The sequence below is a fragment of the Leishmania infantum genome, chromosome 20, assembly GCF_000002875.2.
Source record: "Leishmania infantum JPCM5 genome chromosome 20".
Taxonomy (NCBI): Eukaryota; Euglenozoa; class Kinetoplastea; order Trypanosomatida; family Trypanosomatidae; genus Leishmania; species Leishmania infantum.
In genome coordinates, this window is record NC_009404.2 from 266,481 (window position 1) to 282,376 (window position 15,896).

General features: G+C 54.6%; 1 protein-coding gene across 1 annotated transcript; it reads left to right on the forward strand.

The window, feature by feature from the left end:
* Positions 1 to 7,396: 7,396 nt before the first annotated feature.
* Positions 7,397 to 10,603, forward strand: LINJ_20_0760 (conserved hypothetical protein; the record flags this gene model as incomplete). Its single annotated transcript, XM_001465146.1, has 1 exon — positions 7,397 to 10,603. One exon carries the CDS (start codon positions 7,397 to 7,399, stop codon positions 10,601 to 10,603), a length of 3,207 nt encoding a protein of 1,068 aa, XP_001465183.1.
* Between the last annotated feature and the right edge of the window lie 5,293 nt (positions 10,604 to 15,896).

Genomic DNA, 15,896 nt, shown 5'->3' on the forward strand with positions numbered 1-15,896 from the left:
CGCACGACTTTGCGATACACGCAGAATTGAAAACCGAGAACATAAGAAAAGGTGGTGTGTCTGTCTGTGTTGAGGAAAAAAAAGCGCAAGGACGACGCGGCGAATGGGCCCTCAAGGCTACGGCCAACAACGACGTTGTATTTCGTGCTTGCGCCAAGCGCATCGAGGAAAAGAAAACGAGGGGAGAACAGCGGCAAGCAACCACAGGCCGACCTTCTTTGTGTGAGCGTGTGTGGCATCTTTGTGTGCTCACCTGCTCCTCTTATTTCCTCCTCCTGCTTGGCGCTTTCCCCGTCTCTCTCGCCCTCTGCTCGCTCTCGCGTCACACAGCAGCAACCTCCTTTATTCTCCCGGCGTTGCATCCTCCTCTCTCTATCTCTCTCTCTGTCCCTTCACCACTCCCCCACGGCGCTTCCTTCGCATAAAAGTGCCACACAAGTGACGGTAAGCGATACGAACAAGCGAACAAGAAGAAAAAAAAAGGTCAGGAAAGGAAACGACGAGAGTCTTCAGGCTGAGAACGCAAAAAAAAAAACGAGGCGACACGCAATCGAAAACGTCGGAGATCTCTCCTTTTCAGGGCCTTCTTTTTTTTTCTTTTTGTGTGTGTGTGTGTTGTGCTGTTTGTGCGCTTGCGTGCTTCTCGGTTGTATCCTTCTTCATCCTCTTTGCCTTTGCCTTGTCCGTCGACAGCGCGAGCGGGGGGAGGGAGATCGACACAGTCACAGGCGTGCGGAGCACAGGCAAAAGCACACAACGCAGAAAAAAAAAACGAAGGAGCGCCGCCCCCTCTTCCCGCCTCTCTTTGCCTCTCTTGCCCCCCCCTCTGAATAGCGCATCCTTACGAGCTGAAAGGCAGGCGCGATATCTCTGCCTCGGCGCCCCTTCCGCTCCGCGCAAAGACGCAGCGGTGGAAGCGCAAGAGGAGGGGCCTGACGGCACAAAACGAGAAGGAGCGGCCGATACCAAAACAAAACAAAAAAAAACGAAAAGCAACACGCGTCAGAAGAAGGACAGCACAGCCCCTTCGCGTTATACCGCTCTTCCTTTGCTGTTTCGTGGTTCACATTCGCTTCTCTCCATCCATCAGACACCCCCACCCCCTTCTGGTCGTTCTCACTCCTCTCTACGTTTCGCAACTTAAGTGTGCGTATTGTCCCTGACATCCTGGCTTCTCTCCTCCTTCGCTCTCCCCCTTCCCTTTCCTGTTCTCCATAGCCCGAGAAGAACGCAGGCACCCAAACAAAAAGCGCGCACGCGCACACGCACACGGTGTGCTGGTGTTTTCTTTGGCTCGTGTGTGTGTGTGTGTGTGTGTGTGCATTCCTGCCTTTGTGCTATTCATCTCGAGCGCCGGTTTGTGGTTTCGTATTTCTTTGTTTTTTCCGTGTTTTGCTTTCTTTTTGTTCGTTTTGTTTTTCCGTGCCCTCGTCCTGCATTTCGCTGAAGTTGTTCTCTGTATCACCTCCGCGCGTGTGCGTGCACGTGTGCACTTCACTTTCCTTTCGTATTTGTCCACCACCTTCCATCCCCGCTCTTCTTCGTTCTTTTTTTTTGTTCGTTTCTCCCGTTTCGCTTGCTGTTACTTCTCTCTCCTTCCCTCTTTCTCCAGTCGCGTTCTTCCTATCATCGCCACCACCACTACCACTGCTGCAGCTGCCTCCTGTGCCCTTGTCTAGCTTGTGCACGCTGTCTCTTGACTCGGTTCTCGGCTTGCTGCTGCTGATCTCTCTCTCACATATCTGCGCGCTTCCGTTACTGTTGAGTCTGTGTCTCTCTCTGTGTGTCTCTCGCGCGAAGAGACAGAGACAGGCACACCCATACTGCCAGTGTAGTTATTCTTTTTTGTTGTTGTTTGTTTTTCTACTCTGTTTCTCTCGTCTCCTCCCTCTTGTCTGTTCCATCTCTTTATTCGCTGTCTAGCTCAGTCGTCGGCTGCAAATATCTGCCCTTCTTTCTTTGTCTTTTTTCTTTTGGCCATTTTTGTTTGTCAAGGTTTTTCTCTTTTTCCCTCGCTCTCGTCACGTGCCGCTCTCCCTCCCTCCCTCTCCCCCCCCTCCTCGAGCGGCTGCGACGGTGTTTCTGATTCTCTGTAGTACAGCACACATCCTTGTCTGTTACTTTCGGTGGAAATTAGGATTTGAATTTCCTCGTCTGGTTGCACCCAAACCCATACACGCAAACGGGCACAAGATCGAACCAGCTTTTCCGCTATCCATCCGTCTTCGTGCCTGGCTGTTGCCCTGTCTGTCCGTGTGTGTGTGCGCGCGCTGCTCGTAGTCTTTTAATTGTTCGGTCTTTTCTCTCCCCCGCCCCTTTTGGGTGTGCAAGCGTGTTGTTGGTTTCGCGCGTGTGCGTCTGTCCCTCTCTGTATCTCACTCGCCTTGCCCTTGCACGCGCCTTTACTTTTTTGGTGATCTCCCTTCACCTTCGCTGTTGTTTTTCCGCGTGTTTTCCTGGCTCTACTTGTCTTTCTCTTCCACAAGTGACGCCACATAAGAGAGGGCGTGGGGGAAAGACACCAGCAAGGCGAAGAAGGAGAAAAGGACCGAACCACAACAGCAAGGAAAGAAAAGCATAACCGTTAAGTAACCGAAACAAAAAAAATTCAAAAGTGTTCCTCTGTCCCTCGCCCCTCCCCCGGCTCCTTTTTTCCGCCCCTTGTCTGTCTTGTGTGTCTGTGCGTGCGTTCCACCGCACATACTCGTATATCTTCTTTTTCGCGCCCTTGTTGCTCCTCGCTATCTATATGTAAATATTGAAAACTTCGTCGGCCACCGCGACACAAACACATATATACCTGCGCTCATTCACATAATAGGCGCACTCTTTCTCTCTCGTATCATCGCGGCGCACACACGAACAGATACACAGAAACACTTCAACCGAAAAGAAAATAAAGCGAGTGCAAGAGTAAATCAAATACGTCAAAGGCACTTCTAAGAGAGTGCCGCCCTGTTGTCCTCTTTTTTTTCTTGGTGTGTGTGTGTGTACGAGTAGTACGTGTTCCACGTGGAGCTCTACCATCCTCCACTACGCGTATTACAGTCAAGCAAATCGATCGACTCGCGTCCTCACCTCTCTCTCACGTGCACCGGATCGAGGACGCAGGCCCGTCTCCAACGCACGCCGCCTACCTCACCCGTTCTGCTCACGCAATCCCCACCCACCCACCCTATTCATCACCAACATCCTCACCGTTCGGTAACGCTTGGTGCCCATCAATTCACGAAACACCGCTATTCCTGTGTTTCTCTTCGACTTTGTTTTACCTTTTTTTTGTTTTTGTGTGTGTGTGTGTCTTGTTCTTTGCTTCATCCCACCTTCCGGTGTCCATCTCAGCAGCCTCTCCTCGTGTGCGGTTGCGTGTTTGTGCTTTTCCGTTTTTTTTTTGCTTCCTCATCTCCTCCCTCACTGTCCTTCCCTGTACTTTCGTTGGTCTCTCCCTCTGATCTTTCTGAACTCTTGCTTTCTTCTTTTTTGTATTGTACTTTGTGTGTGTGTGCCTTCTCTTCTTCGGACCGGACGTTTTTTCTTCTGTTTTCGGCATTTTGTTTCTTTTAATCGCTCTCCCTCTCTCACGCATCCCCTTATTTTTAGTTGTTTTCCCATTTTACATGCGTCCTTGTTTGTTGTTGTCCTCTTTCTCGTTTCCTCTTGCTCGGGCTCGGATTCGCCCTCCCTTTTCCCCATCTGCACATCACTTTGTGTGGCCTCGTCATTGCCTCTTCCAATTCTCTTTCTGCCTCCGTCGCCGCCCCTAGCCATACACTCTCTCCTCTCTCTGTCTAGTATTTTGTTTTGTCGTTTTTTTTGTTTTTTTTTTGCTGTTTTTCTCTCCCTCTACAAGTCTATCTCGGTGCGTGTCTGTGCTTGTGCCTCACAGACTTGCTGGTAGCGTGTAGCTGCTCGCGCGTGTGTCTGTCTGCGCTTCTGGTTGTATGGGTGCTGTCTATCTGCGTGCACATTATTCTACCAGCTCGTTCACCGTGTGGTCGGCTATTCTTGCGGTTTTCTTTTCTTTCGCTTGCTTGCTTCCTGTAGCCCTTCGTGTATTTCTTCTTTTTGCTGCTGTGCCTCCTCCCCGACGCAGCGGCTCCACCCACCCAAGCCCGTTCGCCCTGAGAAGATACCTCCGCCTTCTCTCTACGTCCTCCCTCTTCGTCACTGTCTCCCTTCTTTACTAATATATCGTTTTGTTGGTTTCACAGTTTTCCCCCTTTTCGTTCTGCTTTCCGTTTCTTCGTCTAGTCTTGCTTGTTTCTGTGTCTTTTTTGTGTGTGCTCTTCATCTACCCCATCACAAACACACACGCATACTTACAGAAGCCTCTTCCTCTCATCAGCAACACCACTTCCGCTCTCTTCGATCCCAACAGAGTCAAGCCTCTCTCTCCCCACCTCTGCCACACCCTCGATATTCATCGCCGTGTACTCTCCTCTCGCGGGCTCCCTTCCCCCCTCCCCCCTTTCCTCTGGCCGGGATTCATATTTCTGTGCGTGTGCGTATCTGCCTCTACGTCCTTCGTCGTGTTCAGAGAGCAGGAAGCGCAAAGTCACGTGCGCAACAACAGCAACCAAAAAGAAAAAGAAAGCAAAAAAAAAAACGGTAGCGAAAAAGAGGTGTTTCCTCTCAGCTATCACACATTCGCCTACCTTAGCCTGTGTGTTGTGGTTTGTTGCGGGTGTGTTCGTGTATTTGTGTGCGTGTGTTTTGTTTTTTTTTTCTGTGGCTTTGAAATCTACGTGCTCTCGCTCCTCTTCCTTCATCATCTATCTTCTGCCACTACACACAAATACACAGACGCACGGCACGTCTCTCTCCCTCTCTTGTCCTCGCATCGGTTGTTTTCTTGTGGTTTCGTATTTCTTTTATTTCGCGGTTCGCCTTCTTTTCTTCCCTTTCTTTTTTTTCTTGTGTTTTATCGGCTCGTCCTCTCTCTCTCGGTTTTGCTCAAACACTCTTTTCTTTTTGTTGTTGTTCCTCTGACTTGTCTGGTTTGTTGTTTCGCCCCACACCCCCATCCCCCCCTCATCCCTCCCCTGAATTCCTCTCTCGCCTCTGTGAGTGTGTTTCCGTTTGGCATAAGCGGTGTCTCTGCTTCGTGTTGTTGGTTTGACTCCCTACCTCGCTTCATTTTGCTCTTTTTTTTTGCTGGTTTCTTCCTTGCTGCCTGACGCACTTCTCACACACACTCTTGAAAAGCGTTCGTTTTTTTTTCTTTTGTCCTTGCCGCCTTCTTCGTTCTGCTCGTACTTCAGCTGTTGGTTTCGTTGCCGCCATCAGCTCTCCTCTTTCCACTCACCATCTCTCGCTCACTCTTGAACTATTCATTTTGAGTGCGCAACCGTCCCGTCTTTGTGACTGTGTGTGTGCAAGTAAGTTGTGACGTTTTTGTTTTTGTTTTTCCTTTTCTTCCGTTCGTTCTTTGCGCCCTCTCCCCCTCTAATCCGCCCTCCTCCTCTTGTGTTCATCTCCTTAACTGCTCTAACGGTGTGTGTGTGTGTGTGTGTGTGTGTGTTTTCTCTTTATCTCTCATTCTACCCCTTCCTTCCCTGCCTTCTTTTTTTGGGGGGAGCGACTGTGTGCGTGTGTGTGTGTGTTTAGGTGTGTCTGTGCGTATTCTTTGGGTCCGTGTGCTTCACAGTGACCAGGTCTCCCTCTCTCCCTTTCTTCGCTTCTTCTTACCACCACCCTTCACACCTTCTCTTCTCGTAACTTTTCTCGCCTCCTCCAAATCGCGCCCTCCATTCCTAGGCTGCCTGTCGCAGCACCGTTTCTCTCGTTTTACGCCGACCGTGTGCTCTTTTCTCTCTCCCCCGTTGTTTGGTTTGTTTCCTGAAGGAGGCCCGGCGTGCTGTTCCCCCCCCCACTTTTCACTCTCTTCCATTGCAACGCCTTGTCGGCTTCTGCGTGTCTTCATCGTGCTCTACGTTGCCCTTCTCCGCCCCGCCCCCCCCTCCCCTACTTCCCCCCCCACCCCCTCCCGCCAGCCCAAAGTAGCAAGCCGTGAGAAACGCAAAAAAGCGGCCAACAAAAGGACGCAGAGAACAGCCAAAGCCCAAAAGAAGGCGGGTCACTTCAGGCCGCTGCGCATCCCCGCGCGCGCGCTCGCTCACCCACTCATCCGTGCTCGTCATTGTTCGCGTTTTCTCCCCGTTTGCTTTCGCGTCTACTAATTAATTTACGTGCGCTCGTTTTTTTCTCTACCCAACCACCACCACCACCGAAGGTGTTCCCTTTCGCACATATCGTCCACGCTCTCACGTTCTCTTTTTTCTTTATTTGTGTTCGCCTTCCTCTGTGAGTGTGTATGTATGTATGTGTGTGTGTGTTCTTTTTTCTCAGCAACCCTAATCATCTTCACACGCTCGTCTCTTCCACAGCAGCAGCAGCACCAGCAGCACACGCCTTCTGTTTCCGTGGCTCCCTCGCTTCCCTACTTTTCGTCGGTTTTTTAGGTGGTTTCTTTCTCTTCGTTCTTTATCTCTGAGTCTTCTGTCTCACTGCCATTCTTCTCCCCTCTCTTCTTCCCTCCTTCCCCACCCCCGTTGCTCTCGCGTACCGCGCGTTGTTGTTGTTTTCGTGTGTCTGTGTCTGTGTGTCTGCGTGTGTGTGTGTGTGTGTGCGCGCGTGCTGCTCCTTGGCCAGTAATTCGGCAGCGACAACAGCGAAACCAAAAACGAAAGAAAGCCAACGCAAAAAAAAACGCAACGATATTTAAAAAAAAAGCGCTGAGGCCACGGTAACGCGAAAACTTCGAAAAAAAATTTTCCTCAAGGTAAAGAAACGAAAACGAGGTGCACCAAAGTCGGCGAAAGGGAGGTGAAGTCAAGGAAAGCGCCCCCCGTTCTCGTGCTGCTCTTCTTCCTTTTCTTCTTCGCTCCTGTGTGTGTGTGTGTGTGTGTCTGTGTAAGCCTCTCGGAAGTATCAGCGCCACTCGCTTGTCTCTCCCTCACAAAACGGCACGTGTTTACTGGGCGATCGCAGACAAGCGTGTCGTTTTCCTCTCTCTCTCTTGTTTATATTTCCCTTCGGAAGAAAGGACTTGGTTGTTGTTGCTGTTTTGGCTCGACCCCCCTTTTGCGAGTGAGCCCGCCACCTCTTCTGCGGTCACCTGCTTTTCTCTCTTATTTTTTTTCTATTTTATTTTTAGATCGGTGGGTTCTCTTCGTATATATTATATTCTTTTCGGCCATTCCCCCCCCCCTTCTCTTTCCGGTGCTCCGAAAATTGAGCGGCAAGAGTAGGGCGAAGCGGGTCTGTCTCTTGAGTCGCTTTTTGCGCACGTATTTTATCGTAACCACCGCTGGGCCTTCTCCTCTTCCCTTCCATTATTATTACTGTATTCTCCCGTGTGTCTGTGGGCCCAAAGGATCAACCCCACAAGCACAAGATGGGCGCCACCCCTTCACGTGAGGCGAAGCCGACCATTCGGTCGCTGCGTTACGGCAACCACGAAATCGGCCTCATCCCGATCACTCGCGCCTACTTCAACGACCAAAACCCGCAACTGCGGCAGCAATTTATTCGTGTTCGCAATGACCCCAACGTGCGCTACAGCCATACACGCCCTCGCGGCTACAGCATGGCAGAGGTGCCTCCTGCCAACTATACGGAGGCAGACCTTGAAGCTTTTCTCGACACGGTCGAGCGCTCTTTGTTTGACACGAACGAGGAGATGCTCGACGCCGGTGCACTGCAGACGCCACCGATCAGCATGGCGCACCTCCAGCACATCATGCAGTGCGACGGGGAGGTAGACGTGTACGACCCGACGCTCGAGAAAGAGGCGGAGGAGAGCGACAAGAGCAGCCAGCCGCCCACTTCCGTGGAGCCGTTCTTCCTCGGCGCCATCGGCACGCCATCGTTGCCGCCCCACAACAGCGTCAACAGTGGTCACGCGACAAGCCCGCAGAACCCGTGCCCGCCGCGTGAGACGACGAGTTGGCTGCGCTCAACGTCCCTGTCCCTGCGCGCCTCCTCGTCGGACGAGGCCGGCAACAGCCCCGCCCACTCGGCGTCAGCCGTGTCTGCCACTTTATCTCTCAACGCCGCCACGTCGCACATGCTGCTGCCCCCGTCTACGCCGACGGCACCGCCGCAGGATGAGAAGACGTTGAAGATGCCGAGCGCTGAGGACTGTGCAACCGACTGGTTCCTGAGGCTCAAGGGCCTCCTCCAGGCGCACCACCGCCGCGTGGACGAGTCCTGCAGCCCCAGTGACAGTGACACTCACAACCACCATGAGCAGTCGCCGTGTCCGTCCCAGTTCAAGTCTGAGGAGTATATGCGCTTTAAACGTGCCGTGCAGCCCGTGCCGTGCGCGGTGTTGTTCATCTACGTCAGCAACCGCGAGGAGCACGACTGTTTCACGTTCCAGGGCCACCGCGTGAACGTCATCGGAAGCTTCGACATGCGCAGCCACGACGATGACCGCGACGCCTTCACACCAACGCTGCAGATCCGCAAAGCTATCCTCAAGGCCGCCGGCGACCGCACGCTGGAGCGCGTGCTCGCGCTATCGACGAGATACTACCTGGACAGCTTCACCGAGATCGTCCTCCAGCAGCTGCAGCGACGCCCTGTTGCGGAGCTGTTGGCGGGCCTTGGCGAGGAGGCGCGAAACCTGCTGTGCGACCTGCCCCCCAGCCCCCTCGCTGGCGGCACTGACGGCTGCTCGTCCATGCACGACCCCGTTTCGGTTGCGCGGGCGCTCTTCTACGAGCGTATCACAAAACTGCCGCTGGTCGTGTCGTCCCCTTTCAATAACTACCCTGCTCTCAAGTTCATCTACGACTTCACCTCCCTCACGCACAGCATCGAGAACAGCCAGTTTGTCCGCCCAGGCGACCTGCGGCTGTGCACGTACGACCGTGAGAAGGGGGAGCGCGGCATCGTCTTTCTATTCCACGGCCGCGCGCTAGCGCTTACGTGGCTGTGGGCGACAACGCAGACGCAGACGTCCACGGTCCGTGAGTCGTGGACGCAGTACACACTGTGCGAGCATACCCAGTCCCGCGAGCGGCGCGTGCAGCACTGGCTCGCCACGGACCCACGGGCTAAGACGCTGCTCGGAGACTCGGCCATCACGACGTGCTTTGAGCAGCACCTCGGGCACCTCCACAGCGAGATCGTGCGCGCGCGCAGCACCCCGACGGACGACGCAACCTCGTGGTCTGACGTGCAGGAGTACAGTCACGACATGAAGCTTTACCGCATCTTTCTGTCCCCGCTCTGCGGGCCGCTGCTTACGACGGTCAAGACGGCGAAGCCGGAGAAGGCAAAGGAGCGCGGCAACGTCAAGAGGGCGTTGGCTCCCAGCTCCACACCAAGCGCCGCAGACGGCGGCAATGCATCGACGGGCTCTCGAAGCATAGCCACGTCGGATCTGCGGTTGATGATGATGTCGCCGTCAGGGAATGTTTCTCCCGCGAACAATCGCAGCTGCATGCAGGCGCGCGGCAAGAAGTCCCCGAACAGCCCACTGACGGGCCTCAGCACGTCTGGGAGGACCCCGTCCACCTCAAACTTCTCCACTAGCGCCGCAACATTGGGCGGTGGCAGCAGCAGCAGCAGCGCTCCGATCTGCATGAGCGGCACCGCCAACAGCACCTTCCTGCACCCGCCTCCACACGCTCCGTCTACCCTCAGCGGCGACGGCGCGACGCGGGTGGCAATGCCAAGAAGTTTCATGGCGTCTGCTGCCTTTACAAGCCAGGCGGCTCCGATTGCCGGCATGCATGGGCCGATGCCTATCTATTTCACCGACACGCTGCAGCAACCGCAGCTGCAGCCTCCGTCGATGACACCGCCGAGCAACTCGCTGCATCTTCTGTCGCAGACGGTGCCGCCGTCGTCGGAGCCGCAGCAAACGGGTTGCTTGTCGCCGATGCTTGTAACCTCGCCACCGACGGGGCTTCCCTTCTCCGTGCCGTCCGCGCCTTGGTCGACGCACTCCTTCATCCAGTCGCCGCAGCCGTCACAGTCGACGGTGACATCGCCGGGCCAGCCACCGACGGCGGTCTCCACCTCATATGTTGTGCAGGTATCCAGTAACGGTGTGCAGACGCTGATGCCCATCACGTTCGCGCCGACCCCGAGCTCGGCCATTCCAAGCGTGAGCTTCTTCCATGCAGACAGCACCCAGACGAGCAGCGCGAACGCGCCGCACGCAGCCCAGCCGCCACCACTGCCGCCGTTTTCGGCGACGGGGACGACGAGCGGGAAGGGCGACACGTCGTCGCTGTCTTCCTCGCAGCAGTCGTTTGGCAGCAAAGGCACACCGCACGCGGGAGCGTCCGTCCTCGGAGGTGTCTCCTCGCCATACCCCCATCCGACTCACAACCTCGACGGCGCCGCTGCCGTGCCGTACCCGAATGTGATGGCCGCCTTTGCCACCGGACACGGCGGCGCCCCAATGGCCACCGTGCCCTATCAGATGGCCCCGCTGCACTCGACGTCACCGATGTTTGCGACGATGCACCAGGCGCCGGCACAATCTGTGAGCGACCCCACTGCGTGTTTGGCCACACCTAAAACCTACGTCCCCGTTGGCTACTTCAGCACGTCTGTGCCCGGACCCGCTTTTATGCCGCAGTGAGAAGCGAACCTCACCCACAGAGGCACTAGAACGTTGAAAAAGTGGCGTGCTTCTCGTACACGCGCACAGCGGCTCATGGCAGCACAACCGCAAACAGTAAACAGCCGTGAGGTGGTGCTACGCCCTCTCCTCCGTTAGCTTTCACACAAAAAAAAACAAGGATGTATTCTCAGCTGCAGCAAGAGCATCTTCTGGAGTCTTGGCAAGTGTATGTGTGCGTAGGGAGAAGGCGAAGGAAGAGGGGGGCACCCACCCACCCACTCGCTTCCCTGCCGTTGTTTTGCTGTACCTGTCTGGCATACGTTGTTTCCTTTGTGCGACGATGTATATAGAAAGAAAGACGGCAACAACAACGTTGTTCAGCTTCTTCTGCTGTTCATTTCGTTGCTCTTCTTTCGGACTCTGCCTGTGCGTGCGTTGTATGCGTTTGTTGTGTGTGTGTGTGTGTGTGTGTGTGTGTGTGTGTGCCGGTGTCTTCGTTTTCATGTGTTTTGCTTGCCGCTCTCCAACTCTCTCGCCCCTCTCTTACCTCGCTTCTCTCCTCCCTCGCCCCCTTCACACACGTGCGCGTTCTCTGTGCGCACCTTCTTTTGGTTTTTTTTGTTCTTTTACTTGATGAGTGAGTCCATCAATGCCTCCCCCGACCTTTCCCTCTTTCCCTCTTCCTCTTCCTCCATTTTTCTTTTTATTTGAACTTCGCGCTCGACTTTCTTTTTGTTTCCCTTGGTGCGTTCAATTGCTTGTTTCTGTACATGTTGTTTCTGTGCTCTCCCTCCGCTCACTTCAGCAGTCACCTCTTTTTCCTTTCTCCTTTCTCTCGTCACCTCGGTAAGCGCGTCCTCAAGTGTCCGCATGTTGTTCTATTTTAACTTTCTTTGTTGTTGACTGGCCGCCTCTCTCTGCCTCTATGTGTGTTTGTCGCCTCTCCTCCGCCCCCCACCTGACTTTTTGTCTCCATCTTTTTTTTTCGTGTGTGTGTGTGTGTGTGTGTGTGTGTGCACGTGCATGTGTTTGTGCGCATGTGTGTGTGTGTGTGTGTGTCGATCGCGCGTTCTTCGTTTTGCCTTCACTTTAAACACACAGGCATACGCACACACACACACGCGAGTGCCTCTCCTCTCTTCTCCCCTTCTCTCCTCTCCTATGTTTTATTTTAGTTCACTGGATCTCTTCTCCTGCGTCGTTTTCGTTTTTGTGTGTGTGTCCTTTTTTTGCTTGATTTTTTTTTGTTTCACCGGCTCGGTCGTGATGCACTCTCACTCCTTGATTGTTTCGTTTTATATCTGTGTGTGTGTACTTGCTTCTCGTGTATTGTTCACCGCGGTTCTTTTTATGCCTCTCCCTCCGGCAGCTCTTCGCGCTTTCCCTCTCTTCAGTTCTCTTCCACTTGTGTGTGTGTGCGTTTGTGTGTGCGGGGTATTGAGGGTGGAGGAGGGAGGAGGCGGTTGGTGTTGTTGTCTGTCGAAAGACATTTTCCTTTTTGTTTTTCGATTGGTTCTCTTCCCCACCCCTTACTTTTGGGGGAAAGGGGTATTCCTTCTCCTGTGCGCGCTAGCAGGTGGGTGGGTGGAAAGGGGTACACCTGCCGCAGCGTATCTCTTCTCCCGCGCCGCCACCACCACCACCCACCCACACACTACCCCTTCTATGCACCTCTCTGTGTGTTTGTGTGTCTATCACACTGAGACACACAAAAACACAGAGGCATCTGCCCTGTCACATGGGGGGGGGGGCTTCAAATGCTCCATGAGGGCAGGCAACGCTCACTGCGCTTTCTTTTATTTTTGTAGGTGTGTGCATGTGTGGTGATGTGAGCCGCTGTTGCTCTCTTTGCCCTCAGCGGATTCGAGTCCCTCGCTGCGCACATCTGCCCTTCTTTGTTTCTCATTCCTGTGACCGATAGCGTCGCTCTCCGCCTGCTACTCCGTCTGCACCCGTGTGCGTGTATGTGTGTGGACTCGCCGACTCTCACTCGCTCGCAATGAATCCTCTAACCTCGGAAATGTTACCCATGAGTGACTGTGCGTGGGCGAAAGACCACGGTGATAGATCGTGCGTGAGTTGCTGCGCGCGTCAATCAACCTGGTGAAACGAGAAACCAAGACCGAGAGAAAGGAGAGCACGACGAGGAAAAAGAAAACAAGAAGGCATTTGTGAGATCATCAAGACTTTTTTTTCTCTCTACTTGTTTGCGTCGCTTCCTCTTGCGTGTCTGTCTGCCCCGCATAAATATCCACACACCGGCATCAGTGCCTGCGTCTGCGGGGATAGGCGGCGCTAAACGCACCGAAACAGTCGTAGCCAAGCAGGAGAACATGTGATGATAAAAGGTATTCGAATGATGCCAGTGGAGCCATCCGCAGCGATGACAAAAAGTAGGCGCAGACGGACAACACAAGACGACGGCAGAAAGAAAATAAAAAGAGCGCGATGACGGGCCACGATTAAAGAATGGAAAAGAAAAAGGTGAGGCGTATGAGTGTCTTTTGTTTGTTTTCGTCACCGCATGTATGTATGTGAGAGAGAGGGAAAGCGAGAAGGGGACAGACATCACGAAGGTTCTCGTTTTTTTTTCTCCGTCGTACCCGCAAACGCCTCCGCAAATTCTCTCCTTGGTTTCCGAAGACATTCCTCACATGCGCACGATGCTATGAAGTTTCTCCTAGAGCATGTATCTTCTTCCGGTGTGCTGAGATGTCTCTCTCGCTCTCGCTCTCTCGTAGGTACCACTGCGCACCCCCTCGTCCTATTCTCCCGCGGTCGACACGACGCGCTGTTACATGGCGTATGTGAATGGAGGAGGGGAGGGTCGTAACGCATGTACACCCTTTCTGCGCTGTCCTCTTTTCGTTTGTTTTTCTTTGGTTTTCGCTGATGCCTCGTGTTGCACACCAGCTTAGCCCTCTCCTTCTACAATGCGCTCCCCCGAACACTCATCCATCACACACATACACACACACACACATCACCTCTTTTACTGCCGAAGAGCGCCTCTCCTAACTTGTTCCTTTTTCTTGTTTTTGTTCTGGACGGCAATCCTCTTTTGCTGTGGCGCATCTTCCAGTGCTTTTCGCGCTTTTTATGCCTTTACAATCCACCGGCACTTCTTTGGTTTTTTTTTTCGCATGTTTCTTTGGTTTTCTCTCTGAATTGAACCGTCGTCTCGCTTTTTTTTCCAGAAGAGGAGGGGGTGTTTGTGGTCGTCGTTGTCGTTCATTGTCAAGTGTGCTTCAATGTTTTTCTCTCCACTAGCGCGCAAACATCAGCCTCTCGTTCTCCCTTTCCTCCTTCCTCTCATCTCCGTACCGAGAGCTTTTCCCCATGGAGGCGGATCGCGATTTATTGCGCACGCCCGCGTGCGCGCGCTTGACTTCTCGGTTTGGACGTGGACTGTGGCACGTTCGGACCCTATAAGCGTGTACACATTTATGCTCCCCTGAAAAAGGGGAGTCATCTCGAGTCTTCTGCCCACCCGCCACACGCACACACACACACACACACCTTCCCTTCATCCGCCGATCTTTCAGTGTCATGTGCACAGAGACAGGCACGAAGACCCACAACGCCCTAAGTGGCCTGTTAGCTGGTCTCCTTCCTCTCTGCTTTGCCTTCTTTGTGTGCGTGTGTGTCCTCCTTGTTGATCTTACCCTCTCGGTGTGTATATCTGTATCTGAGCGTGTGTGTGTGTGTGTGTGGCTACGTAACTGGGTCGCCGAGCTCTTTTCTCTGTGTTTGCTTCTTTATAGTTCGAAAGCAAAGAACTTCTTTTTCCTCGCACTGCTGCACCGTGGTAGTTAAGTCGCTCCTTCCCTTTCTCCTGTGGCTCCCGTGTGTTCTCCTCATATTACCTATTATTGCTAGCACCACCTCCACTACTCTCTTTCTCTCTGTGTCAGTGCACCTGTTCTACGGGGTGCGAGAAGATGGATTCAGGGGGTTTTGTTTGTTTTGTCTCCTTCATCGTGCGCATCTGGCCACCGCTTCTCAGCCGCCAGGCGGGCATCCCCCCAAAATCGCGGTGCAGGATGCGGCACGCCACAACGAGAGGTACTCGACGGCCACCGTTCCACACCAATGAGCAAGGATTCTGAGCTCACCGAGCGACAGGAGTCCACCGTCGCCCAGCTCCATACGGGTCGCATGGAGTGCGGATGCTGCGCTGGCTGCTCCTCCGCTAGCGTCGTGGTACTCCCCCCCCGCCCCCGCGTGCTTCTGCTATGAGAGCGTCCGCTCTGGCGCTGCGCCGAAGACGCTACGCGAGATTTGCGGATCGCTCGAGGCCCAGAGCACACCTCATTTCACGCTGTGGCCTTGCGTGCAATGATGTGAGTGCACATGTGCTCCTTGCGCTGCGTGAGCCTCCTCCGTTCGGTGTCTGTGGCTGCCCCCTGCGCCCCCCTTCAGAATGGCAGGCTGTGAGCCCTTCGTGCCCAGGCACATGCCTCTCCGCGGGCCCATTCCGCTCAGCGCACCCACTGCGGTGAAAGGTGTGCGAATTCGGGAGAAGGCGGAGTGTCCCTGCCGCCACAGGCTCACGGCAGCGTCCCATCTGCCGCGGCACATGCGGGCAAGCCGTCCAGACACGCCCCCATGGCATCGACGGAAATGGAATGTAATAACAGCGAGCCCCCCCATCCCCAGGCAGCAACGCCGTCCTGACGCAGAGCCCAGGATGCAAGAGTGCGAGCGCTGTGCGCACGAGCTGTCAAGTACGGCTGGCATGGCGTATCGCATCCGACCAAAGCATCCCGAGGCTGGCAGAGCGCGACTGATGGACGAGAAAGGTGCGAAGAGACTCGAAACCGACCAGCCCCACAGTGCATGCGCGCGAAGCATGCGGCATCCTCTCCATGTGACCGGGTGGGCTGATGAGGCGCAGACGCCGGAGGCATCACGCCAGCACCGCGAGTTGCACCAGCGAGTCCTCTCCAGGCTCACATGTGTGGCGAGTCCCCACACCCTATCATGCAATGCCGCGGCTTGAAGCGACTTAGGAAGAGGCACGGCGTGCCGGCCGGGTGCAGGGCCTCAGCGAGGGCCCTGGCCTGAGGCTGGCCAACCTCCTCCCGGAGCTCATCGGGCATGCGCCTAGACCCATCCCCTACTACCCGCACGGCAGACGTCACCGCCACCGCCCTCGAGCAGGACCCTGGACGCGGCCCGCACAGGTCAAGGCATGCAGTTCACGCAAGGCCGCCTGGCGCCGGTCGCGCAGCACGTACCTGACGAAGGGCCGAGGGAGGAGAGGGCGAGCCCGTACGACGCACGGCCCCGATTCGACGGCAGGGCGGTT